At 36.5% G+C, this 16,328-nt stretch overlaps 1 protein-coding gene across 3 annotated transcripts; it reads right to left on the minus strand.

Moving 5' to 3' along the window:
* Window positions 1–431: 431 nt before the first annotated feature.
* ITM2A (integral membrane protein 2A) lies at window positions 432–6,665 on the minus strand. 3 transcript variants are annotated; one of them, XM_010950583.3, is made up of 8 exons: window positions 6,528–6,665; window positions 6,110–6,271; window positions 5,674–5,769; window positions 2,599–2,730; window positions 2,120–2,317; window positions 1,772–1,882; window positions 1,366–1,516; window positions 432–1,216 (listed from the first exon to the last, which is right to left on the minus strand). In XM_010950583.3, exons 2-8 carry the CDS (start codon window positions 6,218–6,220, stop codon window positions 1,128–1,130), a joined length of 888 nt encoding a protein of 295 aa, XP_010948885.1. In that variant the 5' UTR covers window positions 6,221–6,271; window positions 6,528–6,665; the 3' UTR covers window positions 432–1,127. The 3 variants fall into 3 exon arrangements, with proteins under 3 accessions (XP_010948885.1, XP_010948886.1, XP_010948887.1); XM_010950584.3 differs by lacking the exons at window positions 5,674–5,769; window positions 6,528–6,665 and having other exon boundaries at window positions 6,107–6,371; XM_010950585.3 differs by lacking the exons at window positions 5,674–5,769; window positions 6,528–6,665 and having other exon boundaries at window positions 6,110–6,370.
* Window positions 6,666–16,328: the final 9,663 nt, after the last annotated feature.

Here is a 16,328-nt window from a genome sequence, read left to right on the forward strand (position 1 = left end):
TCTAAAGTACTTCCCCCTTTGTAGGGAGTTTATACTCTTAGATAAGTGACTAGAGATCATATGGTGTGAAGTTATTAAAAGTCATCAACCTCTTATCCAAGGTTAGTTCTTAGTGAACTATTGTAGTCGTATATGGTTGCTTAAATTTTTGTGAAAAAAGAAGCACATTAAAGGTTTGAAATTGCTATGGGCCTGAAGGCTCTTAACACATAGTTGAATTTACATGTAAGCTAATTATGGGGTGTCTATAAAATATTAATTGATATAATATCAAAAGAGGAGTAAAATATGAGATTATAAAATATAAATGTGTAGACATGGGAGTAAGGGCAAAGCTAAGTTCATAATTTTAGATCTATTGCAGGTATGCCAAAGTGAAATAAGTAGTGGTAATTGTTCATATTAAGTATCCCTCAAATGAGAAACAGTGGTTGAATATGGTAAAATTTATTATAGAGTTGTAGAATTCACACAATCTAAATTCCTCATAGCATTCAATACTTACACAGTTTTGTGGATTTCACAATACAGTTATCAGTGAGAAAGAATCACTGCATTAGTGAAAATGACTTCTTTTGAAAGATTTTTTCACATATAAGTTTGATTTATCACAGAGCACCTAACAGAAATGCAAAGATGTAATTTCTAAATTCAGGAAATTTGCAAAAATGAAAAATAAAATGAAACTTAACAATGTTAAGAGATTTGACATGCTTCACACAAAAAGGACAAAAAGAATTTTAAATATTTTAAATTTAAAACATGTTCTATTGTATGACTGAAAAGCTTGCTTTAAACACACACACACACACACACACACACAAAAGAGAAAGGATGGAATAGATTGTCAGGATGTTAGCTGATGCTGCTTTCAGAAATCTAAACTCTATAAATTCAAAAAAACATAAGAATCATTTCATTTCAGTTTCAAACAGCAAGCACTGCCAATTAAATTAAAAATCGACATAAGCTTGCAGTGGTTAGTAGTTTTTTCCCTTTTTTTTAGTATAAGCCATAAAGTAAATGTATGAGTAAATATATCTTGAATATCCCACACACTTTAATTTGAAGTCATATTGTAAATCTCTGACTTCCTATTACTAAGTGCACTCTTTTTCTGTTGTCTTTCACTCTTGACAGATCTTGGTCTCAACAATGAATTCGTTGGGGAAGTGTCTAATCTTCCAACACTTATCAATGGCACGTTTGTTGAAACCTGTAAGGAAATGTACAAAAAAGCAGCTTTTTCATTTTTGTGTAAATGAAAATATATCTAGATTTGCTCTCTAGTTTTTCCCATACTCCACCCATACTCTTCTTCACTGTCTCAGTAACACAGGGTGAAGGAAGGTATATATTACCTACCCAGCAAGAGGTCTCTTCTACGAAGGCGGAAGGACTTGCGGTTGTTGCAAAGTTGGTAAATAAAGATGCCAAGGTTACTAACATCACGAATCTCTTCCACAGCAACCAGGTCTTCACGAACCACGTAAGTGTGAGGCAGGTATTTGCCACTCTAATTTTTTTTTAAAGATTGAAATAAGAAATTCTTAAAAAGACTATTTAAATACTCACCTATAGTAGATATACCTTTTTTTTAAAAAAAAAATAGACTTTATTTTTGGAACAGTTTTAGATTCACAGCATACTTTTTATTTGAAAATTATTTCAGTAAAATGGAATATTTTGGCTCAAATAATTAATTTTTAAAATGAGGAAGCAATATTATTTGGAAATGCTTATGTAAAAGTTTGACATCCAAAATACATACTGCCAATTTGCCAAAGAGCTCCACCAGATTCTTTGGAGTCATAACAATGGAGGTATTGAGGGGCATCAGATAGCAGTTCCCCAGCAGCAAGTCTAGGTAAGCAGTCATGCCCTGTTGGGGAGGGGAAAAAGTTAGGTGTGATACAGAGAGTATCAATGCTGCAGATTTTCCAACTACTGTTGGAACAAGCAGCTACAACCTTTCAAAATCAACTAATGTATATTTAAAGGAAAAGAATGAAAGAAGCTTTGCCGTAAAAAGTTGTACATTTATAAACAGATTTAATACATACCAATAAACTGAGGAAAAAAGAAATTTCAAGAATACCTATGAGAATGAGAGACTTACCTTTTCGAAGTCATGTATAATTGCTGCAGGGTCACTATCAGAGAAACTGGGGACAGGAACATCAATGATTGCGATGTTGTCATCCTCACGAATGTCAGCCTCTTCTGTCACAGGTAGGAAGTAGGGCTCTTCTCCTTGAAGGGAATTTGCAGGGTCCTCAGAATCAAAGAAGCACATCTCTCCACGGTAGATGGTACTCTAAAAGACAAAAAAGGAGAATCAAAACTTTCTAATACTTACTACCATAACATTTGAATCATTTCTTATACTCATGTCAATTCATTGTACTATTTGTCAAGCTGAGGATTGGTGATTACAGTTATCACCATGAAGACAAATCCGTTTTATAAGCTGAAAGGTGATTTGAAACTTTTCCTAAATCTTCATTTCTTTGGTGACCACCGCAGAATTATTTTTAACTTGCCACTAAATGTATAGCAGCTAGTAACCCAAATGATAAGAATTTTAATTATTATTACCTTGGGCATGAAGTACTTGTAAATGCAGGCTCCACCAACAATAAGTCCTGCCAAGATGAATGAAAGGCCTAAGAGAGTAAGCATGCATCTCCCAGAAGAGCCCTCTTTTTCCTTGGTGGCAACTCGAAGTTCCTATTTATTAAAAAGTAAAACCAAAAGCAAAAAAAAAAAAAAATTGCAATTTTAGACACATTGTTGCTTCTGTGCACCATTTACCTCCCTTGAAACCCAAGATATTTTAAAATGATGTTGTCATCCTAGCCTAAAATCATTTCAAGAACTTTCTGATATTTAATAGATGTGAAAATCTCCAATTTATAATCTTTTTCTAGCATTTTCAAATCCAAATATAGATATAAAGTTATTTCAAAGTCCATGCTTATAAAATCAGCTGAAAATAACCATTCACTTATGCAATAAGTTATCCTCCTTAAATAAATGGAAGCCATTAATTACTTTTTGGATTGTGCAATGATATAATCACTAACTTTCTAGAATACAATTATGTTTCTTTAGTATTTTTTGTAAATCAACTTGTTTGCCAACTTAAAGGTGAATTAATACCCTTTGGTTTATTAACTATTTTTGAAAAGGTGTTTTTTGAAAATTAAGTTTTATAAGAAGGAGCTCTATAAAGTAGGTATATACCATTTCCTCCTATTTTAGAAATTAAAATATTAAAGATGAGATATAGTTCACAATGCTCTTAATTTCAATGAGTAATTAGGCTTCCTAATGTCACCCCATGTTCTATGGCTGTGTATTTCTTTAGTGAAATAATGTTTTCTAAGTTCTAGACAAAACACTAGATTTTAAAGAACAGCATTTGCGATAGCTAGGCACAAAAGCTGTGTGTGTGATAGTGACTATAAAATTCTCTTAAATCCTTAATTTGTTTAGTAACTGGAACAAGAAAGATCCAAAACAAACAAGTAACTGATTAGCTCTGTACTCTTCCCAGAGCAGTGGACCAAGGGGCCCCCCAATCCCATTCTTGTATGTCACAACATGGTATAAGCAGCATTAGTACAGAAGGGTAAAATAAACGAAGTCCACAAATCTAGTCTTTCTTTGTTAATCAGAGGGTAAACCATTCAGACTGCTATGTAAATTGAATTGTTTTAGTCTTTCAGGCCACTAGCTCTTTTCTGTGACAACTACTATAATGCTTATGGGATCAAATTAAACGTCAATTAATTTGGTGAAAACAAATACATGGATTCTAAGGAGAGGCAATCATTTCATAAACGGCTTCTCAAAAGTGATTTTTCTTTAAAATTCAAAGAAATTTAGTATTCAAATGTTCTTAGCTACATTTTTTAACTTTAACACTACAAAGGCTATAAAGTATGATTATGAATCACTGTAATCTAGAGCTAGAGGCTTAGAAATTATATTTTAGATGATAAAATGGTCCGGAAAAATGAAGTGACTTCCCTATAAGTTACAAAATGACTTATTCAAAAGTCTCAAAAAATGATTTTTTTTCTTGTCACTGAGATGTGAGAAAAGCAATCTGCACTGCAATTTCATTTCTCCTTCCAATATTTCAGGGATTTTATTGTTAAGCAAGGTAAAGAATTAGAGTGTCAATTTCATAAAATTTCCCACCATAGTAAGCAAGGTATGAAAACTAAGTACTCATGGATGGATGAATGGATTTAGAAATAAGGATTTTTTTTTCACTTAAATTTACTGGACTTCAGTGTGGTAGGGGCTGTCACTTATCATAGCTCACTTCCCTCTGAACTGTATTTAAAGTCACTGTACACAGCCTCTGACATACTATTTTGTTGTGTTCAATTTCTGATAAGCTGATCAATATATCACAATATAATATGCCAAATATTATTGAGTCAATGTCTTACAGTGGCCAGGTCAGGGTCCTGTGGAAACTTCTCAAACACTTAACAGAGAAATATAATCATACTGCATATGCTCATTCTTGTTTATTCTTCATCACACCACAGGCCTAGCATAAGTATTGCTTTCATATTAACTGAATTCAACTACAAATCATGAAGTCTGTGGTAGTAAGGGAAAAAAAAAGGATTACTGTCTGGCTATATTTAACTACTGGCACCTAATTAGACCTCCCCAAAAAATCTGGCCATATTTCCCTTACAAAGTAAGTGGGACAATTACATATTTGACCTTCTGTCATTTAATCAAAACCTCAACAGTGCAAGGGGTTATTTTCAAATTACGAAATGTGTAATACACAAAAGCTAGTTTGATTGCTTGGTTAACTATTTAAAGTTTCTGTGATAAAAATTCTGCAAAACACATTAGCATTTCAAATTGTGCGCATAATCAGTTTTACTACATGGATTCTCATTTCACTCAATGATCTTTCCAAATTTCCACTCTGAAAACAGAAGTTTAAACTTTATAGACAGAACAAGACAAGTTAGGACAGGTCTGCAAACTTCAACACTGCATAGATTTTGCAGAACAAGAAGAAAAATATGATTGTGTCTTTTAACATTGAGATTTAAATGAGGAAAACGTGGAGTAGTTTACAAACGCTGAAAACATGTTAGATAGACATTTAAAGGAAATTGAACTGAATAAACAACTGGTAACATTTTTAGGGGGGAAACTCCCCTAGTTGCTGGCAATGCTAGATTAAATCACAAGGTCGGACCTCCTTAAGATCTTTCCATGGGGGAGGGTGGGTAGAGAGTATATCGCTCAAAGGATATTGAGCAAAAACCCTCAACATTTCTTTCTGTGAAAGATGAGTGTTTTCTTTAGGAAATGCCACTCCGAAAACATGCAAGGCTCTTGCATAAGAGAGCACAGTGAACATATCAAATTCTAATTAAGACCAACTTCAGTTTTGACAACTCCTTTACCGAATGCTTAACCCCTCTTATCTCCTCCAGGGAGAAACTGAAAATATGCACAGGCAGGCACAGATATACTTGCCCCAAACCATACCGGTCAGGGTCAGAGCTGCCCCTTGTCCCTGTCCCACCTCCGCAAACACTCAGCAATCCTAGAAAGACTTAGATTCATCGAACTTTATATACGTCAAAAGTAAAAAGAATTAAAACTCGTGTTCTTGCTCACCCTGCGATTCCTCTCCGCCCCTGTGGAGGCTGTGGACGCCCCCGGAGCTGACTGGGTGGTGTGCCTCTCGTTGATCCCCAGCCACCCACATGTTCCCTAGGAGAAGGTGACTTCGTGTCCCAGGGGTTCTCCTCAAACTCCCTCCAACATCCCTCTGCGATGTAGAGAGTGGGCTGGGACAGACGGAACGTGGCGCTACGCGCGGAGATGCCAAGGGGCGTGGGGCACAGCAAGCGGAAGGTGGCGCGACTAGACAGAATGGGGGCTACTGGGCAAACCCAATGGACAGTGCAGAGAGGACTGCTTGGGAACACAGGAGCTCCGGAGCAGTTTACTTTTTGTCCTCAACCACCTACCCTTCTCCCTCCCCGCCAACCATCCTCTCCCCACCTTCCCGACCCTGGCAGGCAGTCGGGGGTGAAGTGGGGACCGCTACCTTGCCGGTCAAGATCTTAGCTCGGACTGTACGGCTTACGAGGGCCTCCACGTCTTGCTGAGCCTCCTCTTTTTGCACCGCCGTGGGTGTATTGAAGGCGATTTTCACCATGGTGAATCTTCGGGCTGCGCGGTAAGGCGCGGCTCGAATCAGTGTCCTGGGCTGCAGGTTGGAAGAGGAGAGAATCGCGCTAGCCCTAGCAGCACCTTCTTTCTCCCCCTCTTGCCTTACACTACTGCAAACCCAGGTCTGGGGATACTTATGACGCAGTCCCAAGCTGGGTGGGATACCGTGGGCGGGCCCAGGGAGGGGCCGAAGGAGGAGCGAGAGGGGGTCTAAGTGCTGGAATGGGGGTGGGGGTTGCCAGTGAGAGAAGAGGAGGCGGGGTAGAGCTGAGGGCCGGACTCGGAAGCCTCACCTGCACTCCAGGCGTGCTCCCACCAGTTCTCTGCTCTCTCAGATAAGAGCAAGATAGGAAGGAAGCCTGCCGTGTCGTGTCTTTCTGCCTCTGTCCAGGCCACAATAGCTCCTGACCCTGATTCTGTTTTCTCAAACTTGGACCTGGACTCCCGCGGGGCCGGGAACTGTAACTTGGCACCAGTTCAAGCTTCCTCCTCTCTGCACCCACCCAGGGCCCTAAAGCACAGTTCCAGGCTGTTCTGTACATTTACAATAATACCTTCCCTTTAAAGAACACTCAGAAGCACGTTTATAGTTGCTTGGTTTGCTCTCTCAACACATTTTTCTTTTCATTCCTTGACATTTGTTTGTTTTGTCTTTTTAATTTCCCAACCTAGAGCAGTGCTAAATCAGAAATATAGGGTGCCTGCCTCCTCCACTCCCCATTTTGCAGGTAGGACATGAGGAGACGCAGAGGCGTGTCAAAAGCTTGTAGAAAATCCCCGAAATAATCCAGATCTTTCACTCTCTCAGGTCAGGGAAACCAGACTAAGGTCTCAGCCCTGAGCTTATTTCTCTTTAGTCACCAGCTGTGAAATCTGCAGGGAGAAAAGCAGGGATGTGTGTGTACCTATGTGTTTAGGGAGGTGGAATTGTGGGTGAAAGATAGAAAATTTAGTGAGATGCTAACCCAGCTCTACTGGGAAAAAAAAATTTCAAAGGGGCTGAATTAGAAATCATTATTGGAACTTTTACATGTGCAGCCAGTGTAATCATGCTGTTTCTTAAAAGTCAGTTCTCCCTCATTGGTGACACTAATAAAGAACCTCACCATATGAATTCATGCTAAGGTTGGTGACTGGGGGTGGTAGTCGTAAAGGGTCTATAAATAGTCCTGCTATTAGAGACAGTAGAGGGGTCTGTTTTGTGAAAGTAATAACACCAAAGAAAAATTCAGCTTGTGCTAGAGAATCCTCCATCTGCTCATATACTTATTAAAATGACTTGAATATGTTGAGAGTCACCACCCCTCTGTCCAAGAAATTCCAGGTTGGAGTTTTTCCCACTGAGGTTTCCTTGATTCTGAAGCCCATAGCCTGTCTCCACTGAGGGAGCTTTGTGAAAACAGCCTTCATTTTCTTGGATAGGCTGCAGATGGGAAGGTAGATGGAGGGGAACAGTGCAAAGCCTGTGCCTTACACAGGGCCAGATGTTTGAATTAGCTTAGAAATACTGGCATCTTATGTTCTTTTATTTATTCTTTACTCAAGTGTGACCATTATAATTTAACACTCAAAAGGCAACCTTTAGTGTAGGCTGAGGATATCTCAACTTCCTAGGATATTTCTCTATTCAGTCATTTTCTGTTTGACATCACCTTTGTGACAACTCAGCCTAGGGTCTGTGCTCGTCTGGCCCTGTGATCTTTACCACACAGATGGGTGAACCAATGGTTGCTCCTCCATGTTTACCTACCAAGTGCAAGGTGCTAGGTGGGATAGTGATGCAGTATTTTAGTGTATGTTCCCTGAAATGTGGTCATGTAGAAGGGGCAAGGGTGTTTCTATTTTTCAAATGAATAAACCCAAACTCTAATAGTAATCAATGGAGTATATGATTAATTGTTGGGTTTGTGACATTGAGCAAGTCTCCTCATCTCCATGGGCCTCATTTTCTCCTCAGTAGAATGGTGCAATATTTTCATTCTACTGCTGTATCATTTAGGATAATGCAGGAGGAAAGATATTTTAAATTATGGAAAGGATAGGAGAATTAAATGGGTGGTTATTTTAGTATGTAACATAACCATGTTTCAAAGTTATAATGATCATCTATTTTTTATCCTTCAACATTTTTTTAACTTCTACAGCTGCTTAAGACCCCACAGTCTCTGAGTATAGATCATTTTGGAAAAGGCCAGACTTTAAAGAATAAAGTCATGTAAATCAGCATCTAACTTCTCTGTTGAACTTTGAAAACATTGGCCATCTTTTGTTTGTTAATGCCATGCCCTCTTTTAGGAATGCCACTCATACTTCTCTAAGGACCTTTGCCCTTAGACATATGTGATGTAGGCCTGGTTTCAAGTTAGCAGATACTGTTATTATCTTCTCAATATAAATAAGTAATGCTTGTGTTAGAGTCATAGAATAGCAACACCACCGCCCATTGTTAATGTCCATTTCTGAAGGGCAAATAATTCTTGCATGTTTTTTGAATTTCAAAATATAACCTGCTACTTGCAAACAGTAGTAAATGTATTTCATCTACTAAAAAAAATGATTGTCATTGGTTAAGCTTTTTCTTGTACTTACTCCTTTCCAGAAACTGTTTCTTATTTTTTAGAGTCAATTTCTCTCACTTTCTTGTCCTTAAAAACTGTGGGGATCTGGCTGCCATGACGATTCCAGCTCACATTGTTAATTATGTCAGAATCCACACCATATGACTTCCCTGTTCTCACATGCCAGATGCTGACTAAATTATCACAACTTGAGCTGAATGGAACATGGTAAACAATTGAATGTCAAGCAATGATGTCAATTCCCTTTGAATGATCTGAAAGTTCTCAAAACTCATGGCATATGTGATACGATTTAATTAACTCATTTATTAAATATCAAATATTTACTGAAGGTCTACTGCCTTGTGATGCGATCAACTATGGGAATACAGTGGTAACCAAATAGATACAATTTTGCCCTTGTAAAGCATATCACTGCTGCACCCATGGCAATGATATTTATTATGAGCTCTCCAGTTTTTGTAGTAGGAACGCTGGTCCTGTGCGTGGAGTAGGATATAGCATTCTGCAGTCCAGCAGAGCAGTTCCACCCATAGCTAGTGCTACTAGAAATGTGTAAATTCCTGGCTAACCTGCAATTTCCTCACACCCAGCATTCTATTTTGGAAAATTAATCTGAGAGCAAGATGTATTGGGAAATGAGTTAGGAGACAGTCCCATATTCCAGGTGAGAAGTGGCAGAATACATTAATAACTAAAATACTGAAAATAAAGGGACAATTTTCATAGATGTTTACGAGCCATACATTACAAAGTCTGGTGCTGGAATAAATCATAAGAGGGAGATAAAATAGAAAAAAATAATTCTGTTTTAGATGATTGGGAATCAAAGATTTGGAAGATAATGGTGCCTTTGATAACAATATTAGACATTTGTTGAACATACCAAATGCTAGATTTCTGTGATAAGCCTATTAAATTGATTATGTCATTTAATCTTTACCACAATCCTGTTAGGTAATAGCATGTTCCCCACTTCACTGATGAAGAAACTGAATTTCCAAGAGGTTAGATGACTTGCCCAAGGTCAGTTTCTAACCCAGGTAGTCTGATTCCTGTGTTTATATTCTTAACCTCTATCTTGTCTAACTGCCACTAAAATAAATGGGAAAATCAAGAAGGGAGCTGGCTTGAAAGCACTGGAAAAAAATGAGCATATTCTCTAGGGAAATGAAGCACTAATCCCCTCCCCATATTGTAAACAGAGATTCCCTCCTAGGATTTAATTCAGGACTGAAGACTTTTGAAACCCTTGTACATCTTTGCTGGCCATGGGTGCATGGCTATATGTTACTCATTTTAAAGCATATTTCTCCTAAGTTGTGCAGTTGCTTTTGTCAGCAAAGAAACAGCTACAAAGAGAGCTGGTCAACCATCTGCTTCCGGGTATAACTCCAGAAATTTGGTTTAAATCTTTAATGAGCCAGGCCATTCTCTAGGTGCACTATATTCCTGCAAGCTCAGCTTGGGAAGTATAGCTAGGGCTCCTCACACAAAGTAATATAGGACTCTCACTTTCTGGAGTAGACTTTTGTTTGTTTACTCCATTTAAGGTTTTCTTTGTAGGCTAATAAGTTATAACAACAGGAGGAAGCAATGTTTTCTTAAATATAAGAATAAATTTCATCATCTCTTCTCAATGATGTAGTCATATTTTTGAGGTTAGTGGGAAGTTGTACCCCACCCTCATTTACAAAAGTCACTTTTCTTTCTTTGTCTTTTAAGACAACTGAAAAATCTAGTGAAAATATTTGCATTTTCAATGCACCTTCTCTAAATTGTGTAAAAATTCTTACCTCTTTGTAGACTACCTGGGAAATTTCTTAAAACAGAGTTATGAATTAATATATGAACATGTTTTATCTGGTCAACCTTTAAAGAAGTTCCAGTCCTGAATGACACAAGGGAGAAACTCGAGTTTAGCCCTAGGACTGCTTTTTAGAATATCTGGTTGATCCAGTTGCTCCATAATGTATTATTAAGTGATACTAAAATGTCTTTGTGACTTTATAGTTATGTTCCTTTTCAATGAAAACACAAGCATTTGTATTTTCATTAAAAAGTATTAAACCAGGTATGTTCTTATCCCTGTGTTGTTTTGTTGATGGGTCAAAATATTCTGTCCCTAGTTTATTCTCAAGGAGCACAAAATCCCAAGTTGTTTTATGACACGAGATTCACCTTGATTGTTCTTGAAATGCAACTTTGTTTTTTATTTTCATTTCACTGATTTTTAGATAACTCCAATGTATTCATACTCCAAAGCCTTTAATTATTCTAAATCTTGATGGCATATTATTAATAATGATGTCAGAAGAGTGTACACAAAAAAGGAATGCTCTAAACTAGATTGTCGTCAGGTCAATGGCACAGTCAGTCCCAACAAATTAAGGCAGATCATGATTGGAAAATCCTGGTTGACAATCTCCTAACTCAAACTCAAGGTCCTCAGAAAGTGCTACTTACACTTTAGTGTGGTTGCCATGTTTCTGTATTAGTGCAAAAGGGAAGTCTTGCATAAAAGGAGAATATAGTGTATGACACATCAATTACACTTCCTGACTTTCAAGTTAGGGGAATTATCTTCTCAGAATTTTATTTTATATTTTTTGTTTCAGCAACTGAAATTTATAATTGCAATTACCATATTGAGAAAAATTCTACATAAAGAATGTTGTCCACACAGCTTTGGAAGTAAGGCGTCTCTTCTCCTATATTCTGTCTGTGTTACAGTTAACTCAGAACAAATGGTTTCTTTCCTCACATTTCGCATTGGAATTTTAAATTTAAAAGATTCTATTAAATGGGAAAGCTTAGAATACTGATATTGATAAATAGAAATAGCTAATTACACAAATGCTAACACTCATTATGTATAAAGAAGATATTTTCTTTCATAGACTGTAGTCTTACTCCTTGACTTGTAAGCTTTAAGAAGACATTCTACTTACTGGATTGTGACATGGTTAATTCTCCACTTCTGTAAAACTTGCAAAGTAACTAAAGGCTGTCTTATATTGGAGTACTCTTACTTGGTCTTCCTTTCAGCAACTTTTTGGGTTGGAACTTTTAGTCAAGTGGCATTGGTATCTTATTTGGTAGTTTATTTATGAAGATCTTGCAAATAAATAAATTCTTAATCAATGCCAAGAATTGTTATCGAACAATTGAGGCATGCACAGAAAAGAAAAATGCACATATATTTAGAAGTGACCCAGGAAATGAATTCACCCAGGAGGAAAGTATATCCTATAGTATTGTGCTCTTGGATGGAGAAGTGATGACTGATTAACAAAAGCATCCAACAAATACTATGACGAACGTGCTGAGACTGTGGCCAGAATATGATTCTGCCACCTACAAAACAATTTCTTCAAAGACAACTCTGCAAGAAAAACATTTGAATTCCAAATATGCATCCTAAATGCAGCTGAAAATCTCTCCCCAATGATTCAAAGTAAAGGTAATTGTAATTGCTTATTTGGGAAATTCAAAGAAGCCAAAAAAAGTCTCCCAACAAATCAGCTAAGGACATAATCTGTTTTGTGTGTACGTGTGTGTGTTTTAATGAGCACATTCTCTTGAGATTACTTTCTCCAAATCACACTACTGTCTTATGCATCCAAAGAAGTTTTAACTGGAACCCTCCAAAGTACATCTATATACTCATCTATATACTTTGTGTATTGGTGGTGTACAGCGTATGATAGTAAATTTCTTCCCATCACATACTGCACCTTAAACTAGAACAATATTGACATTGTTCTTATTTCTTAGTCCTTACTAGTATCTTCAATTTTGTGTTTTCTATGTACAGGGGTATCTGGGGGGTTTATACTTCTGGCTTTCCAGGCTGGTGGAAGAAGGACAGAACAATTTATAAGGGACAAGTCAATTCCCTGTGCTTCTGCAGTAGCTGGCAGTGATTCAGAAACTGACTTTTGCTAAGAAAGAATGAAATAGGTTTTTATGATATACTATTATAAATATTGTCTTGTTCTATATTTAATTCCATATATATCTATCTTTTACCTCAATCAACCTCTGTCTAACTCACCTTTGAACCCTTGACAGTATTTGGTCCTTTGATTGTTACAAAGAAGAGACTCAATGAAATTGTTGAATTGACCTGAATCTGAGGTTCATAGGCAAGCACTCAAATTGTAAACATAATCCAGCAAAGCAGATGGGACCAGCTCCGCCTCTGCACATATATCTCTTAGGATTCTCACATGGACTTTTCTCCTTCAGAGATGGCTCCAACCAATCAACTGATGCTCATGTGATTCCATCTGTATATATGTATTTTTAAAACTTGATGAGAAAGTGCATGATGTATAGCCCACCTTGCCTTCGAACTATGTAGCATCCTTGAGAAGTCTTAGGTGTAACCATCTCCTTGGGGATAAGTACACAGTAAAATCTGTTCACTCAAAGTCTCACTTCCCTCATGGTGCTTTCCTGGAGCACAGTTCTTCTCACATTCTTTGACCTCCACCAACACTGACTTTATATAAATTCTTTCTACTGTTTTCTTATGACACAGTATGTGACTGTATTTCATCTCCCTAACTATATTATATGTTTGTAAAGGGAAGAGACTGGGTCTTACTTTTTGTATCTCCACAATGTAAGTCTGAGCTAATGCCTAGTCAGTTTTCAAACCAAACTTATGGATTATGTTAGTTGTTGACAATTGCTTCTCCTTGGAAAGGAAATAGGTAGAAAATTAAGGGGGCTTTATACTTCCTATACTGTCTCATAACTTCAATCTAATAATTAACAAATCTACAGTGATCTTTTTTTATGTGTCCAACTATATGCTATGTAGAAAATACAGAAACACAAAGAATGCTAACTTCTATAAAGACATTTAAAATCTTCTTCAATAGAATAGTAATAAATTAGTTTTTCATCCTTTTTTTCATTTGATCCTACAAAAAACTATATTCATCATGGCAGAGCTTATCATCCCCCCCCCTTTTTTTTTTTTTTTACAACTAATAAAGCTGCTTGGGGAATGTGTATCATATTGGTAGAAAAAAATGGATTGCTAATATACCCTTCCTCCAGAACTGAGTTGAGACTCTGGCAGGTCTACTCAGCAGGGCACACCTGCCCCAAAGAAGACAGAATGTGTTATACCTATAGCTCTGAGATCTCAAGGAGGAAGAAATATACTCCTCTTTGATTCAACAGTAGAAGAGTCACTGCTCCCATGGGAAGGAGGAAATAGGGTTGAGTGAGGGTGAAAAACAGGGATTCCTTTCTAGGGAATTCTACCTCTCCACATAGAAGGAAGAGCACTGGAAAATAAATGTTCATCCCTAATACCTACCTCACTGGGTTCTTTTAAATTTTTCATGTGATAATTTTTTATTAAATATAACTGACATACAACATCATATTAATTTCAGATATACAGCAAAATGACTCAATATTTGCATATATTATGAAATGATCACAAGAAATCTAGTTAACATCTATTATGATACAATATTACTGAATTTTTTTCTTGTGATGAAAAATTTTAAGTTCTGCTCCCCAAGCAACTTTCAAATATGCAAAACAGTATTATTAACTATAGTTGCCATACTGTGACTTATTTATTTATAATTGGAACTTTGTACCTTTTGACTCCCTTCACCCATTTCTTCTAATCCCCACCCCTGCATCTGCCAACTGCAATTCTGTACTCTATCAATGAGTTTGTTGTTTTGTTTTGTTTTTAGATTCCACATATAAATGAGATCCTATGGTATTTGTATTCCTCTGATTTATTTCACTTAGCAAAATGCCCTCAAAATCCATGTTGCCACAAATGGGAAAATATTCTTTTTTATGGCTGTATGGCTGAGTAATATTCCATTGATTATATATTCTTTATGCAAGTTTCCATTGATGGAAACTTAGGTTGTTTCCATATATGGCTATTGTAAATAATGCTGCAATGAACATGGGGTGCATATATATTTTCTAATTAGTGCTTTTTTCCCTCAGATAGATATCATTTTTAAAATACAGCTATAAGAAATAGTTTCAAGTGGAGTAGTGAAGAAATACATTTATGCTGATCTTCAGAAAAATGTCCAAACTTTCAGAATTGAGTTTGCAACAATTTTAGTCATATGAAATCTCCACATTGGATTCTGTACCAGTCCATGTTTTTGAAGTATTGTTGTCTTAAATTATTTTATAAAAGCCTTTAATGGTGTGAGCTTTTGATCAAATTTTTCTTTGTTTTGCTTTTATTTCCTTGAAAGAACTAATGCTTTACTAATAACAACTAGAATTAAAACCATAAAATGCTCAATTTGGTTTTAAATTCAGAAGATATGAAGTTTGTTTTTAAAAGTGGCAACATTTCAAGTATCTATAGACAGCACTGGGAACATCTTTTGTTGGTGTTTAATTTTCTAACCCAGAAAATATAATTTTGATATTACTCATGGCTCAAATTAATTAATCTAATGTTGAATCTCCTTCCTTGACTCTGAGAGGAGTAAAGTAGGGAAACAGGTTGAGTGGCAAGAAACAGGGTGGAGACCAAAGCCCCTAAGGACTCAGAATGCTTTCTCTAAGAAGGATCATGCAGCTTTGCATAAGAGCATTTCTATGTAAAATGGGTGATGTCAAAGTTGAGACAGTCTTTTTGAGTAGCGATTTAACTACATTAATATTATAATAAGATCTTTGTATAAGTTGATAAGCTTAATTTGGAAGCAAATAACTGAGGCCTGCTAGTAGGAGTCCAGACAATACAGAAAGCCCAGATTTAAGGATTTCTTCTGTAAGCAGATACTATCCTTTTTATATGAATTCTATGACTTTGCACAGGCTAATATTCAACTGGTAACAAGATTATGGGTTGAGTGATAGATTATCCTTGTGATATCCTACCTATTAATTGGAGGGAAAGTAACTTGTAGTATTTTCAGCATCTTCTCTTAGATGGACACACTTACTTGAGTAGTAGGGTAGATTTAGAAAGTTTCCAAAAAGACAGTGGAATTCAGAACATGTGTCAGAGGACTAAAGCAGTAGAAATTAGAAGTCAACACCAGAGAGATCTTGGAGCAGTTCATGAAGACTAGCTATTTGTGTAACTTATGTATTGACAGGGATAAGAGAATAAAAAAGAAGTCTAATTCTGGGATATAAAGGATCTAAGAACTGGGTAACAAGATCAGAGCATGGCTAACAACAAGCTTGCCTTGATGCTACTTCACTAGATTCCAGCTACTAAATTGATCTCAAAAAAAAAAAAAAAAAACCAACTTCAGAGAATTAACTGGAACCTCCTGGTGGACTATTGTTTCACAGAAGAACCAAAGAACTAAGAAACTTTTCACTTTATTAAGTTTTATCTCATTAAATCATAACATCCTTGCTTACCTTTTGACCTTGAAGCCTCTATGCCAAATGCAAAAATAAACCTATCTCCTTTGCTTTGTGACTCATTTAGGAAAAAATACTTTTATCAGAAAGTTAGTGGCTTTTCCCCTTTATATATAA

Source organism: Camelus bactrianus, chromosome X (genome assembly GCF_048773025.1).
Source record: "Camelus bactrianus isolate YW-2024 breed Bactrian camel chromosome X, ASM4877302v1, whole genome shotgun sequence".
Classification (NCBI taxonomy): Eukaryota; Metazoa; Chordata; class Mammalia; order Artiodactyla; family Camelidae; genus Camelus; species Camelus bactrianus.

Bases quoted from the DNA above. Each gene is read 5' to 3' on its own strand.
- ITM2A (XM_010950583.3), bottom strand. From the start codon at position 6,220: ATGGTGAAAATCGCCTTCAATACACCCACGGCGGTGCAAAAAGAGGAG. The intron at 5,770-6,109 runs GTAGCGGTCCCC...ACCTTCTCCTAG, and splicing joins CTAAGATCTTGACCGGCAAG to GGAACATGTGGGTGGCTGGG. The intron at 1,517-1,771 runs GTATGTATTTTG...AAAAAAAATTAG, and splicing joins AGCTCTTTGGCAAATTGGCA to AGTGGCAAATACCTGCCTCA.